The following is a 17,544-nucleotide window of genomic DNA, read 5'->3' as shown; positions in this document are numbered from 1 at the left end:
CACAAACGAAGCTGACTTTGCTGTCAAATTGAATGTGCCGCAGCGTTAAGCTGAGAAAGCTCCGGTTAATGGGTATCCTCTCGGGACAAATATCTGTAAGGTTTATGGAGCATAGTCCATTATTTGTGTACTGGCAGTTGCCAATGAAAGGCTGTATGAGAGTGGAAAAGTCAGCGAATAGAAACCGAACTCCATTGGGTGACTGGCTGCCTTGCTTTTTGATCACTGTCACAGCAAAATCAATCTTTACTTCGGAAGATTAACGATGTATACCACTCAAATGAAACTAAAGTGTTTGCACGAACTTCAACTACATTCATTCAAATTCACCTGTGATGCCCACCTGTAGAATATTATGATGAGAACATCATCATATTTTGACATGGGACGATAATTCATTTATTAATTCTGAACTGGATTGTCAGAAGATTAATGAGGGATATCAACTTACTTCTTCTTCTTTACTCGTCACAATTATTCCCACATTATTGGAGGGTCAGCTGGGGACGTTTCTGACCAAAGTATTTCTGGAACAGATTGGCCAGGCCTGACTTGCAGATACATGTGATTTGTCCAGGCTGCCGATCATGATAACTTACCTACTCTTTGTGAACGACTCCATGAGATATTTATAATGTCTACCAACACCCCCAGTGTTGGCAGAAGGGTCTTTTGCCTGAACGTCCTTCTGATGTACACCACACGTAGTGATACATTGTCGTGCATGTGAACGACCAGGGTGACAGTTTAGAGCTGGATCAAGATTCAAAGCCATGCTAGACAGCTCAAAAACTCGTGCGCATATATCAAGGCATTAATGAGCGATTATGTAGATGATTATGTTAACATTTTGATGAACATTGTGTACACGTTTTACTGAAATACGATGAGGTTGGTGAAACGTGTGTGTACCATTGCTGCAGTTTACATGCAATGTGTGCAGCTCACGTGCCAAGGTGGTTCAAAATCACATGGTGAGATGCAGATGTTACAAGAGTAAGGTGCAGATCAACCTGCACATGGTTTGATGACTATCAAGCACAATAATCAAAAATTAAACCTTGAAAATTAGTTTTAGATTTTCTGAGCCTTGTTCGGTGTTTAGAAATTGTTTTGTAATAGTTTAGAAACCTATTCCCAGAAACCATATGCTATAGTTTAGGAGTCATGCTGAAAGTGATGAATGGTGGGGGGGGGGGGTATTTTGTTGAAGTTCTCTTGTGAGTCAATGCTTGCTCCAGAAATCATGGAAATCGCAATGGAGTTTTAGTTTTAAAATATCTTTCATTCTAAGTTGGATATTTGTATGAATGAAGCATTTTCTTTTCTTTCCAGGTTTGAGGCTCATGGAAGAGCAAGGTGGTGGATGGTAAAAAGGCAATGAGTAGTGGGCCAGTGGACCCACAGTTAGACACAATAAGCAAGGGAATGAACTAACTTGAAAAAAGGAGAAGGCGAGGAAGCAATACAGTAACGTGCAAGTAAGAGGGTTGGGTTAATTATGGTTAATGGAGTTAAAAATTTATTTGTAAGGATAGTGAATGGCTAGAGGTAGTGATGCACCATGAATTGAAGCCCCGGTGGCAATACAAGAGGATAAAACAGCTTCTGAAAGGTGATTCCACAAACATGTGAGGAACAAAAGCCGAGGTTTTAAGTCAGCCGGGATTTTGGAATTTCAACCAGGATGTGGTTACGAGAAGAACGTGTGTATCCTGGAGTTACTGCTGAAGGCCAGAGGGCTGAGAGAGTAGAGGGAGCGAGACCAGAGGAGAGGTGGTCAGACCGACGAGGCGTGCAATGTAAAAGCAATAGACCTTGTGTTTTTGCCTAATTTCAGATGTCAATAATGTTGAGAGCTTTAGATTCCACAGAATCCAGGAGAGACAGATATGATCCAGGGGCACCGGCCGATATAATAGAGAGCAGCACTTCATTGAGCTCGGAACAAAGATCATGTAGGCTGTGAGTAGTTTTTATTTTAAAGGAAGTACGGTACTTGGAATGAGAGAGATTGCTCAGTCTGCAGTGGGCTTTGGAGGCCAGTGTTGCCTCTGTGGTTGGGCCAAGAGATGTCTTACTGATGCTGAGGTCTTGAGGTTAAAAACACTGAATCTCTTCTACTGGCTGACCATGGAACTAGACCAAGAAGGTGGGTTTGCTTGACAATCCTTCTGGAGTGACATAGTGAGACTGAGGGTCTTTTCATGATTGAAAGACATGTATCATTTATCAGAGAAGCACCAATTCTTTCCACAGTAGAATAACGCAGCTGCTGTTTGCCCAATGGTGGGATGAGTTCCATCGTACGACACAATGTGGAGTCTTCCGAAAAAAGGAAAAGATGGTTTTCCAGAGCATCGGAGAGGTCATTTAGTAGATTAAGAAGATGACCAGGCCCAAGACACCGCTTCAGAGTACTCCAGCCTTCTGTGGGTTTAATTGAGAGCAATTAATCGACTGCACGAGTGAAGGAAGTAGGAAATGAAGGAATTAATGTGGCCTTGTTTGTCTCAGGCAAAGAGCTTAGCAAGCAAACCAGGATGGCAGACTGTGTTAATGCCTGAGATATGTTTAGGGAGATGGTCGTGACTTTTTTCCTTTTTCCAACACCAGCACGTAATACGTGATGGTTTTGTCTGTCTCTCTCCGATTGCCACAGTGCCAATGGCTCTTCTTCTCAAAGGAGCAATTTTTGGTATGTACGAACGAGTATGTTGGGCATTCTGCCTGTGCAGGCCATTTTTAGCAGTGTCTCGCGTAGCGGACGCTGCTCATAGAGAGCTCGGCATTCTTCTTCTTCTTCTTCTTCTTCTTCTTCTTCTTCTTCTTCTTCTTCTTCTTCTTCTTCTTCTTGTTGTGAAGATAAAACCTTAATCTCTAAGACTCGGCTCTTGTATATACAAGATCCGGATCTCCTTAAATACTGAGCACATGTACACATCCTCACATAGACAGTGCCTTTTGAGAGTGTCTATCATGAACTTTTAAATATATTCGGACATTTGCTTTAAAGTTTCGAAAAGTTCACGTTATTATTTAAAGATTATTCCATTTATCGTATTGTAATTTCGTAAATACATGATATATCGTAAATACGTAAATACATTATGACGCATTTCACTATTGGCTTAACAAGGCACGTGACGAAATATCGGAAGTTGTTTTTTTTAATTTTTTTTAAAAATTATTATTTTTTTTTTTTAGCCGACAAAACCTTTAGGAATGTGCCACACGCTGCTCGTGGACACATTTGTCCTTGTTCTTCAAGCTGTCAATGTTGTTACAACAACCTTATAACACAAAAGCTTTAAAACTGCAACCATCAACCAATCTTGTGACCTACCTCAACCTTGCAACTGTTAATGGCTCACAGTTTCAAAATCGGTAATTAAGCAGCCAGCTATCGGTGAGTCTATCTTCAAATCTTGCAAGGGTCAATGCCCCCCCCCCCCCATTCATGTTGCTTCAAATATTTCTCCTAAAATCCCTCGCCTTCCCGCCTCAACACCCCGTCCTTTTCTCATATCACCTCATTTAGGGACATGTGGTGTGGCTAGCTTGTAATTTTTGTGCCGTGATGTCAGCTTTGAAGAATTATACGTTTTGGAGCAGTCCTATGGAGATCGTTTGAATGAACTGTTCGTCTTGTCTCCAATAATTTTTTACTGGTTTATCTCCATCTCTATGCATGTTCACTTCAGACTTGTGAAGCTTTTCAATTTTAATTTCCACCATGTGTATTGTTATGAGCTAGTTTAGATATTGTGTGAGTGAACTGATATATTGATTTTACACTATTGATTCACTTTGCGTATTTGTTGAATAAGACTATAACACACTGGTCTCATATATGTCAGATTTTTGTGACTGAGCAAAATATCCAAGACGCAGCAAATTTTATTCATTGTTATCTGAGAACTTGGCTGACAGGATGGCTGAGAGGTATGCACACTCTGCTCTAAGCTCTCTAGCCTGGGTTCGAATCCAGACCCAGCTATAAATTGTCATCCCGGTGTTTCACAGGCAGGGTGATTCATCAATCTGTGTGCCCCTTCCCTCGGATGGATGCTAAACTGGGTGTGTCCCGTCTGCTGGGATTTGTTGGTGGACCTTTGAATATCCTATGGTGTCCTTCTCAAAGAGAAGGCGAGCTATCGCTGGCACCATGGCCAAATTACAAAAATCCGACCCTAACCTGAGTTGAACATCAGGCCTCGCCTGCTGGTTCATGAAAGACTTGCACCAAAACTTGCACCAGCCAACCCACACAGGAACGTGGGAGTCATTGTGGCCGAAGAAGAAGAAGAAGAAGAAGAAGAAGAAGAAGAAGAAGAAGAAGAAGAAGAAGAAGAAGAAGAAGAATAAGAAGAAGAAGAAGAAGGTCTCCAAGAACTATGTAAACAGGTCTCAAAATGTTTTCATGGGAAGCAACTGAAATTCCAACATTGAAGATATCAGGCATTGTAATAGCACCAACCTGGACCTGGAGGCATCAGAAGCTAACTGGAAGCAATTACCACCAGAGCATCACCTATATTTTCTAAACCCAGCTACAAACATCTGGACAAAAATTTTTGTTCTGTCACTACCATTGTAAATATGCCTGGTGTTGGCTAAATGGTTCGGATGGTGGGCTTGGGATCCTCGGATCCTGAATTCAAATCCCACTCATTAATACCAGGTGGGGTTGACTCTGCCTGTCATCCTTTCGAGGTCGGCAAAATGAGTGCCAGCTTGCTTGTATCCTGTGTCGGAGTGGCGACCCGTCCAGGATTGTACCCAATAGCCAAGGAGACTGCTTGGAGACAGCACCAATGCTCTGTACAGAGTATGGTCCCACTGGATGGATGGATTGGAAATGGCTGTGAATTGCTCATTTGCATTGGGGGAGAAGAGAGGGAGTGGCAAGATATGTAAGAAAGTCACCCGCTTATATGTGGTTCTCTGAGCATCCTGAGCACACACATCATATAAGAGTGTCAAATAGTTTGAGAATGCTGGTGATAGGGTGAGAATAAACTACATCAGGGTGAGAATAAACTACATCCTTGTGGGCGATTTCCTGTAAAGACAGGCTTTGCAAATCATCAAAAGGGCCATTGCAGAAGCTGATGAAAATGGAGAAGATCTGGCTATGGGGCTTTACAATTTAACAGGGAGGGTCAAGGTGTCAGCGGAGCAAGACTGGGGCTGAATGCAGTTGAACGTGAACGTGGGTTTAACTCCAGGAAGCCAAAAGCTTATTCAGGCAGTACGGGGGCATACCTGAGTGATCCTACGCATGAGCAGCCTTTCTGCTGTGTGGTGGCCCAATACGGCACAATGAACAGGACCGTGAACCACAGCCAGAAGCAAATGGGTAACGGCTATGTTCATCAAAGAAAGTGTAAACCATCTTATTCCCCCCGCTCTGCATTAGCGCCATTAATAACTTGAAATTGAAGCTTCAATCAGCTAGGTAGGTCCAAGTGGAAGAAAAAGCTGATATTAAAATGGAATCTCCCATCTTAGCTTTGGTCTGTGTTTGTGCTTTTGTATCGATTGATGCTTGGGCTGACAAGAAGGCCTAGAGGTTTGCACATTCACTTCTAAACTGTCCAGCCTTGGTTTGAATCTCAACACATATATTAACTGTCACCCTGGTGTTTCACATGCAGGGTGATGAATTAATGAGTGCACTGTCTATCTTAAGGGTGTTAAGCTGGAGAAAGTGTTTGCCAGCACTGCATGTTAGGGGATGTTAAAGATCCCAAGATGTCTTTCACAAAGAGTCGGTGTGTTATTGCTGGGCCGTGGAAAACTCCAAATTCCTGCCTTCTTCAGCCAATGTCAGGGCTGGCCAGCTGGTTCATGAACAACTTGGGCCAAAAACCTTTTCCAACTGACCCAACAAGGTCGAAATAATTGAGACTGATAAATAAGTAGTAGAGGTTCATAAATAGTGGTGGAATATTTTGCAAAGCACTGGCATTGTGTTTTTGTTCTGCCACTACCATTGTAAACGGTTAAGCTCATGTAAAGTACATTTTCAGTTGCAATTTGCACGGGTTTATCATTCGACAATCTTTGTGATCGAATCATAGTGGGAAGGTCATTTGGCAATCAGGACTGCGGAACACGATAATTCTTTCAGGATAGGCAATGCACCTCTGTGACTGTGTCAAGGCTCGGCTCGTGACATTGCTTTTGTCTTGCCGTCATGAGCCTCCCAGGTTCCCCGTGATCCTTTTCTCTCTCACTCTTTGCTCCCTCACCTTTTTGTTTGCATATTTTTGTTTGAGTTCTCCTGTTTTTCATATTTTTCATTTTACTAATATAATTTTTCGAGTCGTCAGTGTCACAAGAAACTGTATACATCATGGCATTCAGTATTGTCACAATATTTTGTCTTCATTTGCTTGTTTGTGCTGCTCTTCAATGTGCCTTTACATTGGAAAGTAGAAGGGCACTCGGTAGAGCTCATACCTCCGCCAGGCTGATTAGTGATTAGTTTACATTTTATATCCCACTGAAAGGCCGGATCTGGATTTGGACCTGAACCAAAATCAAATCCGCTTGTTCTTGTCAACTAACCAACTGATCCACCTTGTTATGTCATAACTCATCCGCAACTTTTTGAGACATCATGCTACACATACTTTTTGGCCCCATCTCTCAATCATGAGGAATCACTCACGATTTTCTTTTTATAATCGCACCCATGTCTGAAGGAAGCAGTTCGGTTTGGAATATTTAATATGAAATAGGCAAAGCCGAGAAATATATCAAAACCAATAGAATTACCCTTTAGAACCCATTATAATTATGCTTCAGCACCCTTTAGAATCACCCTTTACAACCCTTTAGAACCCACTAGAATTACCCTTTACAACCCTTTAGAACCCACTAGAATTACCCTTTACAACCCATTAGAATTACACTTTAGAACCCATTAGAATTACACTTTAGAACCCATTAGAATTATCCTTTGGAACACATTAGAATTACCCTTTGGAACCCATTAGAATAACCCTTTGGATCCCATTAGAATTACCCTTTGGAACCCATTACAATTACCCTTTGGAACTCATTAAAATTACCCTTTGGAACCCATTAGAATTACCCTTTGGAACCCATTAGAATTACCCTTTGGAATCCATTACAATTAGCCTTTGGAACCAATTAGAATTACCCTTTGGAACCCATTATAATTGCCCTTTGAAACCCACCAGAATTACTCTTGAGAACCCATTCGAATTACCCTTTACAAACCTTTAGAATTACCCTTTAGAATTATCCTTCGGAACATATTAAAATTGCCCTTTAGAACCCATTATAATTACACTTTAGAATCCATTTGAATTACCCTTTACAACCTTTTAGAATTACCCTTCAGAACTCATTATAATTACCCTTTATAAACCATTGTAATTACACTTTAGAACCCATTAGAATTACGCTTTGGAAACCCATTAGAATTACCCTTTATAACCCATCCTAATTACCCTTTACAACCCTTTAGAATTACCCTTTAGAATTACCCTTCAGAGCCCATTAAAATTACCCTTAAGAACCCATTAGAATTACCCTTTAGAACCCATTCTAATTACCCTTTACAACCCTTTAGAATTACCCTTTACAACCCATTAGAATTACCCTTTGGAACCCATTAGAATAACCCTTTGGAACCCATTAGAATTACCCTTTGGAACCCATTACAATTACCCTTTGGAACCCATTACAATTACCCTTTGGAACCCATTATAATTACCCTTTGAAACCCACCAGAATTACCCTTGAGAACCCATCTGAATTACCCTTCACAAACCTTTAGAATTACCCTTTAGAATTATCGTTCAGAACATATTAAAATTGCCCTTTAGAACCCATTATAATTACACTTTAGAACCCATTCGAATTACCCTTTGGAACCCATTAGAATTACCCTTTAGAACCCATTAGAATTACCATTTAGAACCCATTAGAATTACCCTTTGTAACCCATTAGAATTACCCTTTGGAACCCATTAGAATTACCCGTTGGAACCCATTAGAATTACCCTTTAGAACCCATTATAATTACCCTTTATAACCCATCCTAATTACCCTTTACAACCCTTGAGAATTACCCTTCAGAGCCCATTAAAATTACGCTTAAGAACCCATTAGAATTACCCTTTAGAACCCATTCTAATTACCTTTTACAACCCTTTAGAATTACCCTTTACAACCCATTAAAATGACCCTTTAGAAACCTTTATAATTACACTTTAGAACCCATTAGATTTACCCTTTGGAACCCATTCGAATTACGCTTTAGAACCCATTAGAATTACCCTTTGGAACCCACTAGAAATATCTTTTGGAACCCATTAGAATTACCCTTTGGAACCCATTTGAAATACTCTTGAACCCATTTGAATTACTCTTTACAACCCTTCAGAATCACCCTTTAGAATTACCCTTTAGAACCCATTAAAATTACCCTTCAGAAACCATGATAATTACACTTTAGAACCCATTAGAATTACCCTTTACAACCCTTTAGAATTACCCTTTACAACCCATTAAAATTACCCTTTAGAACCCATTAGGATTACCCTTTAGAACCTACGAGAATGACCCTTTAGAACCCATTAGAAATATCTTTTGGAACCCATTAGAATTACCCTTTGGAACCCATTTGAAATACCCTTTTGAACCCATTTGAATTACTCTTTACAACCCTTCAGAATCACCCTTTAGAATTACCCTTTAGAACCCATTAAAATTACCCTTCAGAAACCATGATAATTACACTTTAGAACCCATTAGAATTACCCTTTACAACCCTTTAGAATTACCCTTTACAACCCATTAAAATTACCCTTTAGAACCCATCAGGATTACCCTTTAGAACCTACGAGAATGACCCTTTAGAACCCATTAGAATTACCTTTTACAACCCTTTAGAACCCATTAACATTACCCTTTAGAACCCATTATAATGACCCTTTACAACCCATTACAATTAGCCTTTAGAATTACGCTTTAGATCCAATTAAAATTATCGTTTAGAACCCATTAGAATTACCCTTTATAACCTATTAGAATTACCCTTTACAACCCTTTAGAACCCATAAGAATTACACTTTAGAACCCTCGAGAATTACCCTTTGGAACCCACTAGAATTACCCCTTACAACCCAATAGAACCCATAAGAATGACCCTTTACAACCCTTTAGAATTACCCTCAAGAACCAATTAGAATTACTCTTTGGAACCTACCACAGTTACACATTAGAATTATCCTTTAGAACCCATTAGAACTACCCTTTACAACCCTTTAGAATTACCCTCTGGAACCCAATCAAATTACCCTTCAGAATCCATTACAATTACACATTAGAATTCCCCTTCAGAATTACCCTCTAGAACCCATTAGAATTACCTTTTAGAACCCCTTCAAATTACTAGTGCCAAATTGTATTTGGTCCGTTGGACCAAATTTTCATTGGTTTTCAAGGCCTTGTTGCATACCTGCCTGCTGTATTACTTGAGCATTGGTTTGCCTTTCACCAAGCCCAGATGTGCTTGTGCCAGAGCAGAGATCATACATTCATTATTATTCTTGCCAAATGATACTACTATTATTTTGTTAATATTATTTGCATTAATTAATATGTTTGGTTATAATGTTATCATAATTTTGTTATTTATTTTGGAAATAGAATGCCATGCTGTGAAAGGACCTATGAAGCTGCCTTATACACCTTACCATGGCGTATATTTAAGATGGGAATTCTTCCGGGTTCTTTGTAATTAATCCGCCAAATAAACTCAGGAGATCATGATGATCATTTTGGTGCATCACATTCCACGTCAGAACGTGCCAGTGGAACTCCAAATAAAACATGCCTCTCTCACCAACACACACACACACACACACACACACACACACACACACACACACACACACACACACACACACACACACACACACACACACACACACACACACACACACACTCCTATGGATCTTTGGGTCCACAGGGACTTTGGGTTATCTGGGTCCTCAGGGACTTTTGGTCATCTGGGTGTTTAGTCTTTTGGGTCCTCAGGGTCTTTTGGATCTTCTGGGTCTTTGGATCATCCTGTCTTTTGGGTCCTCTGGCTATTTTGTGTCCTCTGGGTCTTTTGGGTCCTCAGGGACTTTAGGGTCCTTGGGGACTTTGGGTCATCAGTGTCTTTTGGGTCCTCAGCGACTTTTGGGTCATCTGTGTCTTTTGGGTCCTCTGGGAATTTTGTGTATTTTTAGGTCCTCTGAGTCTTTTGGGTCTTCGAGGTCTTTTGAGTTCTCAGGTCTTTTGGGTCATTGGGGTCTTTTGGCTCCTTGGGGACTTTTGGGTCCTCAGGAACTTTTGGGTCATCTGACTTTTGGGTCTTTAAGTTTTTGGGTCATTGGGGTCTTTTGAGTTCTCAGGGTCTTTGGGAACTTTTGGGTCTTTTGGGTCCTATGGCTAGCCCATATTTATGTACAACTAATATGGCCGTCAGTCTACCAGTCGGCCATCTTTGATCAGATCACAAAATAAAGTGAGGTGCACGTGTATGCCATCATGTAATGTGATCGTGCCACGTTTGAACAAAATCGGACGATGCATGTGTGGGAAATTTTCATGTTTCCCTCTTGGATGGGCCTTTCACAATTCTCCCTGCATTGGTTAAACAGCCTCTTTCTTTCATATAACCATTTGTTAAATATACGTCACCTTTTGTTGAAACTAGATAGAAATTGTAATCGTTAATCCCATTTATGAATTCTATAATCATGCATTTATACACTGCAATGTTGGTGTTATTTTAGAAGCTGACCAATTATTCCCGAATAACTCGTTCTCTTGTAATGCAAAATGACTTGTTTAAATGCAAAGACATTTCTGATCCTGCTCCATTCAAACACTGTACTAAACATGCTCGAAGGTCATTTAACCATATCACATTTGGAATAACTGGAATTCAGTGCAGAGCCCTATCTCAGGCTGTAAAAAGGCCAGTGCAAACAATGCCTTAGGTTTTAACTTTGGCCATGTTTTCCAGTTGGCATTAACAAAGGCAAAATCCTGTTGGAAAGGGGTAAATATCTCACTTCGAGTAATGCGAACAAAGGGCTTCACAACAAGAGAAATGGGTTTTTGCTGCTAGCCTGATTGATAGAATATGTAAACATCTGATGTCACTGGCATGCCCAAGCTGTGTCTTTTCCATAAAAAAGAAAGATTTTGTTGTAACCATTCAGTGAGCTGGGAAGCATCTGTGTGACCCAACTCGGACTCCTTGTGCACAAGTATTTTTCTGTGAAGCCTATTCAACCAAAAGTGGAGTTTTATTTTTACAACTAAAATGGCCACCAGTCGGCCATCTTTAACAACATCACGAAACAAAATGATGTGCATATGAATACCATCATGTGTTGTCTTTGTGCCAAGTAAGAATAAAATAGGTCCATACATGTCCGAGATATGCTTGTGGACGCACGCACACACGCACGCGCGGACACAAAAATCGAGATCAAATCCATAAGCCCCCGTTTCAGACTAAGTCCAACAGGGGCTAATAAACACCAAGTTAAATGTACACTGAAATATCGACCATACAGCATGTGACAGCAAAGTAATGACCACTTGCTGACTTCATCAAACCATGGTAGTCATGGTATTAATTAGTCATGTATAGTCCTCTATTTTCCTGTGTTTCACTCTTATTAACAGCGCCTTTAAAACGTTTTCACACTTTCTGCTACTGCTAACCTGTTTGGCAGTGATTTATTTTGAATACTAGCAACTATTTTGTCGGTATGGCATTGCATGCAGAATATTGGTGACTGGGTGTAAGGTACCGGGTGCTGTGTGCTGTTTCGACTGCTTCCTTGTTTTGCAACACCGTCCACTCTTCTGCAGCAAAGAACCTTGCGAAAGCAGCTTGCATGGCCCTGAAAGACACAAGTTAAACTGTTGCCTATACTAACGCAAACATGTGAGATTCAAATATCATTGTTATTTGCAAAGAAAATGTCCACACATACTGTTGGTTCAACAATTCTGAAGATTGAACCAATGAAGCCCAAAAGGATTGATAAAAATATTTATTTATTTTTTAAACATTTCCTGGCCCAGCATTTTTTTCATCCATTTGGCTTCCTGCTGCATCAAGTAAATTGAGTCTCTGATTGGTGATCACCCACCCCTGAGGGTGCATAAAGGAGGCCAGCTTGTGTTCAAGAAGTATCTAACTGCACCTTTCACATCACTTGATCAACGACGATCATGACATTCTATTTATTCTTGTAAATGTATGACGAAGCCCCCAGAAAGATAAAAGTGTGATGGCACATGACCTGTGACATAGCATGATGCATACAACATGACATAGCACAGAACATTAAACAGAGCTCCATTATTAATAAATACGACTAAAGAAAATAAAAAATAAAATTTAAATTTAAATATACGGAGAGATGCAATCAGAAACAATATTTGTTTTGCGCACAGTTAATCTTATAAATAGTTGCAATTTCAGATGAGCAGGCAAGTGGGAGTAAAAATGCAATTGTCGGATGTCCGACCATGTTGCACAATGTACTGCTTACCTGAGCGCAAGTGCAATGGAAGAAGAAGAAGAATATTGCCTGAGTGCAGTTTGCAAAGGCAAAAAGGAACTCGAGATGCAAGTCTGGCCCAGCCAGCAACAACATGCACGTTGACCAAGTCACCACCTCCAGCACCAAAAGGAAAATGGCAGCCAACAACCAGGGCCTTGTGAAGATGCAAGGAGGGATGAACAGTCAAAGGCCAACGGTGGCACAATCGAAGTCTGCTGCCTACCATGTACTTTTCCCTCTCAATAAATATTACAGGATTATCACGAAAACTTTCATAGGTCAGAAGGAAATCAGGTAAATAAGATTGTAATGAATTACATTGAGGGTTGAATAATAATACGGCTATCAATGAATATACATCGTTCATCTGCAACTGTTAGTGCTGATCCAGTTACTCCTATACGTAACGTCTTAACGATTTGCATTTTGTTTCAAAATCCGTGTTTAAACACACCTTCCGAATTTTTTATTTTACCTGAACAAAAATAAATTACATTTTACTCATCTTCTGTTGTGGTGGTCAGAGGTATAACTTTAAAAAATGGAGTGTGGTAGGATGGGAGGGGGATGGGTGCATTGAAACCAACTACATCCATCACCTCTCTCACCATTTCCAATTAACCACGACACAAAGGGGAATGTTCCTTTGATAACATATCTTTTCAACTACCTTCAAAATCATTATCTCTTTCATCATCACCAGTCTAGCCTGGTGTTGGCTTCATCTTCTGCTAAACTGTGGCTGGCTTAAGATCTGAGGGCCTTGAGTTCAAGCTTCTGTCAAGTCTGATGAATTAACACCAGGTGGGTTGACTTGGCCTGTCATCCTTCTGAGGTTGGCAAAATGAGTCCCAGCTTACTGGTAATGGGAACACTGCATCAGTGGCACAGCTGTGCTCCCAGAAAATGATACAGCCAAGCAGCCATAGGTTGTGTATAAATATATAATTTTTTTAAAAAATTCGCCATTCAATAAATTTCTAATTTTTTTGCATTATATTGACGATGAATACAAAGGGCCGAATTTACGAAAGGTGTTTAAGAGTTGAACTTGTGTAGAATCGCCAATCGTGTGATGATCACAAGTTCAAAGTTAAACGTGTATCGCTGAAGAGTTTATCTAATGCGCGATCAAAACACTGAAGAGACAAGCGTTTAAATGACAAGCTGGTAGGCGACGAGGGATCCGCTAGGATCGAAGCGCTGGATACAATGCTTTTCATTCTGACCGATCCACCGACGAAGATTCATTGCCAAGACGTATTGGTTCACATACAATTGTTCCTCTGCCTGGCAAGATTTTTCCTATTGCGTATTTTGCCAACTGGCACTCCTCATAAAAAATGACGGTAAATAGACACCCTATTTTTGAAGGACTACCATTTGAAAATAATCAGTTTGCTGGTTTGTGCTGTGGAGCCTCGCGTTGCAGACACACACACACACACACACACACACACACACACACACACACACACACACACACACACACACACACACATACACACGGAAAACCCGATAAACTTCTCTCAATGCTCTTGTTTGGCCACCTCCTGAGCCACACATTATTTTTCATAACCACGCCCACTTTCTCTAAGCTCCGCCCACGTTCCTAAGACCCTCATAAAAAATGACGGTAAATAGACACCCGATTTTTGAAGGACTACCATTTGAAAAATAAAACCTAAATCAAAAATCGGCTTGAGTAAAATTCTCTAAATATCTCGAAGTGTTTAATTCCGAAGTCTCGTTTCTCCACATTAAAAACTGTAGGACAAGTATTGAAAATACCGTACGCGGTTTTTGGGCCACTGCATAGCAAAGGGTAGTTGCTTAGCAACGAAACTCAAACGCGCACATTTCCATCCCATATGGCACATGTTCGCCAAGTTTCATCGAAATCGGTTTGCTGGTTTGTGCTGTGGAGCCTCGTGTTGCACACACACACACACACACACACACATACACACACACACACACACACACACACACACACACACACACACACACACACACACACACACACACACACGGAAAACCCGACAATAAGGGATATCTGGCGAATCCAATAAAGGAACTTTTACATGGTGAGGGTGGGCATGTTTAATCGTTTAAAGCCTTGAAGAACGCATTCTTCTTCCTCACTGGCACTATAATGGAAAAAGAAGTTTATGTATTTTTGAATACATATATCAATATTTAAATACATTACAAAGAATGTGCATGGCTGGATTTACAAAGTAATTATTGTATTTTCATTATATGATTTCTATTGATCTAAATAAATAAATCGATATACATTTACCTTAAGTGAGAATCAGCTGTGCTGGTCAATGGAATCAGACAAATATTGTTAGCTTGTTTCACACTACCAGCTGCTGACGGAACATCATCATTCACGTCATTATGTACTTGATCCAAGTCTTCAGCTATGATTGTCAATGTCACAACAATTTCTTCGGCCAGTTCAGCGGTCACAGCCTCCCCACCTCCTGTGTTTTTTACATGTCGAGTTTCTTCTCACGACCCATGAGTGCCTTTGCCTTCGTCTTCATCCACCTTCAGAGTTCTCGGAAATCCCTGGCAGAGTATTTTGTGCGGTCTGGGAAATGGGCCATCATCCTTTTTGAAATATCTTCCCATGGGAGCTGCTTGTTCTTATTTGCGCCCACGTCACTTCTCTTGTCTTGGGTTGTTCCTTGCTGAACCTTCATCACCTCGATTAAACCCATTTGGTGCTCGAATGAATAATTGTCCCCTCCTTCCTTTGCTGCGATGCTGCCGTCGTTGGAACACACAAACTAAAACTTGTCATACATATGGTGAGGCTAATGTGGAGTCAATGAGTTTAATTGGTTTCGTAAACTCCTTTATGGTGCGTGGAACAAAAATTATTAAAAGAAATGAATTATAACTTAGATATGCATAACTAAACAGCTGTTTAGGTATTTACACGCACAGCTAAACGGATGTTAATCTCCCTTCGCAAATAGCTGTTTTAACGGGTAATTAGCTGTGCATGTACAAAGATGGTTTTGTCATCGTTTCAGGGTTAGGCATGTGTTAGCAAGGCCTTCACTAAACGTGTTTCGTAAATTCGGCCCATATTAAGGGTAGAGGAGAAATGGGGCTTCTGAGGCAGCCATTCAAATGAATGGGGGAAAAGGGAAAAAGTTTCTAACTGAAGCCCCAAAAGCCCAAAATAGGGGACTGATTTCCTCCCCCTCCCATACAAGCAAATGTAAAATTGAGACTGATTTTCTCCCCCTCCCATACAAGCAAATGTAAAATTGAGACTGACTCAAGCTCCAAAAGCCCAAAATAGGAGACTGATTTTCTCCCCACCTATCCCCTTCTCTCCCATACAAGCAAATGTAAAATTGAGACTTACTGATTAAAGCACTTCTTTCCTTTTATATTTTCATTCCATTCAAAGAGCGAACCAATGAATATTTGTCCATGTTCTACCTTGGGGAACAACTTAATTTTTCTATTGCATTCATCACCATCAAGTATATTCACAAAGATTACTTTGGAACTGGGTTCTTGGTTTATGCGTCTTTGTTGAGCAGAGATGAAATGATAAACTTCTCTTAATGCTCTTGTTTGACCACCTCCTGAGCCACATATCATTTTGAGATTGTAGTAAATTGTTTTTTCATTGTTCAATTGATAACCATCAAAGTTTTCAGTCCATTCAAGGATATTTTTTTTTTCTTTACATCCTCCAACTTATTTGTAATTAAATTTATCCACTTATTTGTTTTACCTACTTTTACCCTGGTTATTTCTTCAATAAGACTTATTTGGTATTTCTCACATTCTTTATGTTTCCCATTTAAATACCAAGGCTGATTACATCTCCACTCTTTGGTTTGGTTATTGCTTGATTCTATCATTTATAAATCAGTAAAAAGATGACAGTAGGCTGTTAAAATTCCCAACCCAATATCTTAACACTTATACATATAACCATAAGGGAGACTATTGATTCCATTCTCTAAAATATATCTTTTATCATCAAAAGCTCCTAATGCTTTCTTATTTATCTCTTCTGTATATAATTGATGTTTATAACTTCTTATTGTATTCATTTTTCTGTACTCTTCCTTCTTTAAGGTTAAACAGTTGTAATAATGTTTAAAGTTTATTGTTTACTTGATTATATTTTTCTTTATTCCCTTTAACTTCTGTTCACACCTTTCAATGTTATTATTATCAATATACATAAAAGCATAAGACTTTGATCTCAATCCTATAAATTTACTCATGACCTTCCCACCCAATTCATCTTTAAACTTACCAATAACCTTTTTATTATTTGATGAAAACAACACATCACCTGACTTAAAATTACTTGTATCATATATATATATATATATATATATATATATATATATATATATATATATATATATATATATATATATATATATATATATATATATATATATATCAATCATATCCTCATATACATCACTTGTCTTAATTTCTAATATAAAACTATGTGTATCCATAGATAACAGACACATTATCCATATACTTTGATTTTAAATTATTATAGTAATAGTCATACATTCACGACTTTGACAAGTCAAGAATTGATGTTCCTATATAAATAGGTTAATCCATTTCAATAATCTCTTTTTTCAAATGAATAGCAGAAAAGTTCGCTGAAAATACCTCCGCTCGTTCAAAACTTGGTCAATTAATTAACTCTGAAGCCTGTTCCCAAGATGTAGCAAGACTTATGTTTTGTCGATTCCTAACATTTTCCATCGTCTTTCCAAATACAGCATTATTCATTAATTTATAAAAGTCCTTCTCAAAATCTGTTTTTGCTTCTGTTCTTTTTGTATTAAAATCAATATACTTCTTTAACCAATGACTGTTTAAATTTCAAAATCCGATGAATTTTCCT

At 39.4% G+C, this 17,544-nt stretch overlaps 1 protein-coding gene across 8 annotated transcripts in view; it reads right to left on the bottom strand.

The window, feature by feature from the left end:
- The window catches only part of LOC147025274 (adhesion G protein-coupled receptor L2-like), a 410,056-nt gene that overhangs the window by 59,465 nt on the left and 333,047 nt on the right, over positions 1 to 17,544 (bottom strand). For all 8 annotated transcript variants that reach the window (XR_015059417.1, XR_015059418.1, XM_085886098.1 and 5 more), the window contains 2 exons: positions 12,612 to 12,777; positions 11,862 to 11,954 (listed from right to left, as the gene is read on the bottom strand). Coding sequence is in view for 6 of the 8 variants with exons in the window: in XM_085886098.1 (XP_085742224.1) it covers positions 11,862 to 11,954; positions 12,612 to 12,777 (259 nt within the window). In the remaining 2 variants the exon portion in view is untranslated. The remainder of the gene's footprint in view (positions 1 to 11,861; positions 11,955 to 12,611; positions 12,778 to 17,544) is intronic.

Source organism: Eptatretus burgeri, chromosome 6, assembly GCF_056783735.1.
Source record: "Eptatretus burgeri isolate ZD-2024b chromosome 6, Ebu_testis_v1, whole genome shotgun sequence".
NCBI classification, from domain to species: domain Eukaryota; kingdom Metazoa; phylum Chordata; class Myxini; order Myxiniformes; family Myxinidae; genus Eptatretus; species Eptatretus burgeri.
This window is presented reverse-complemented; position numbering and strand designations above follow the sequence as displayed.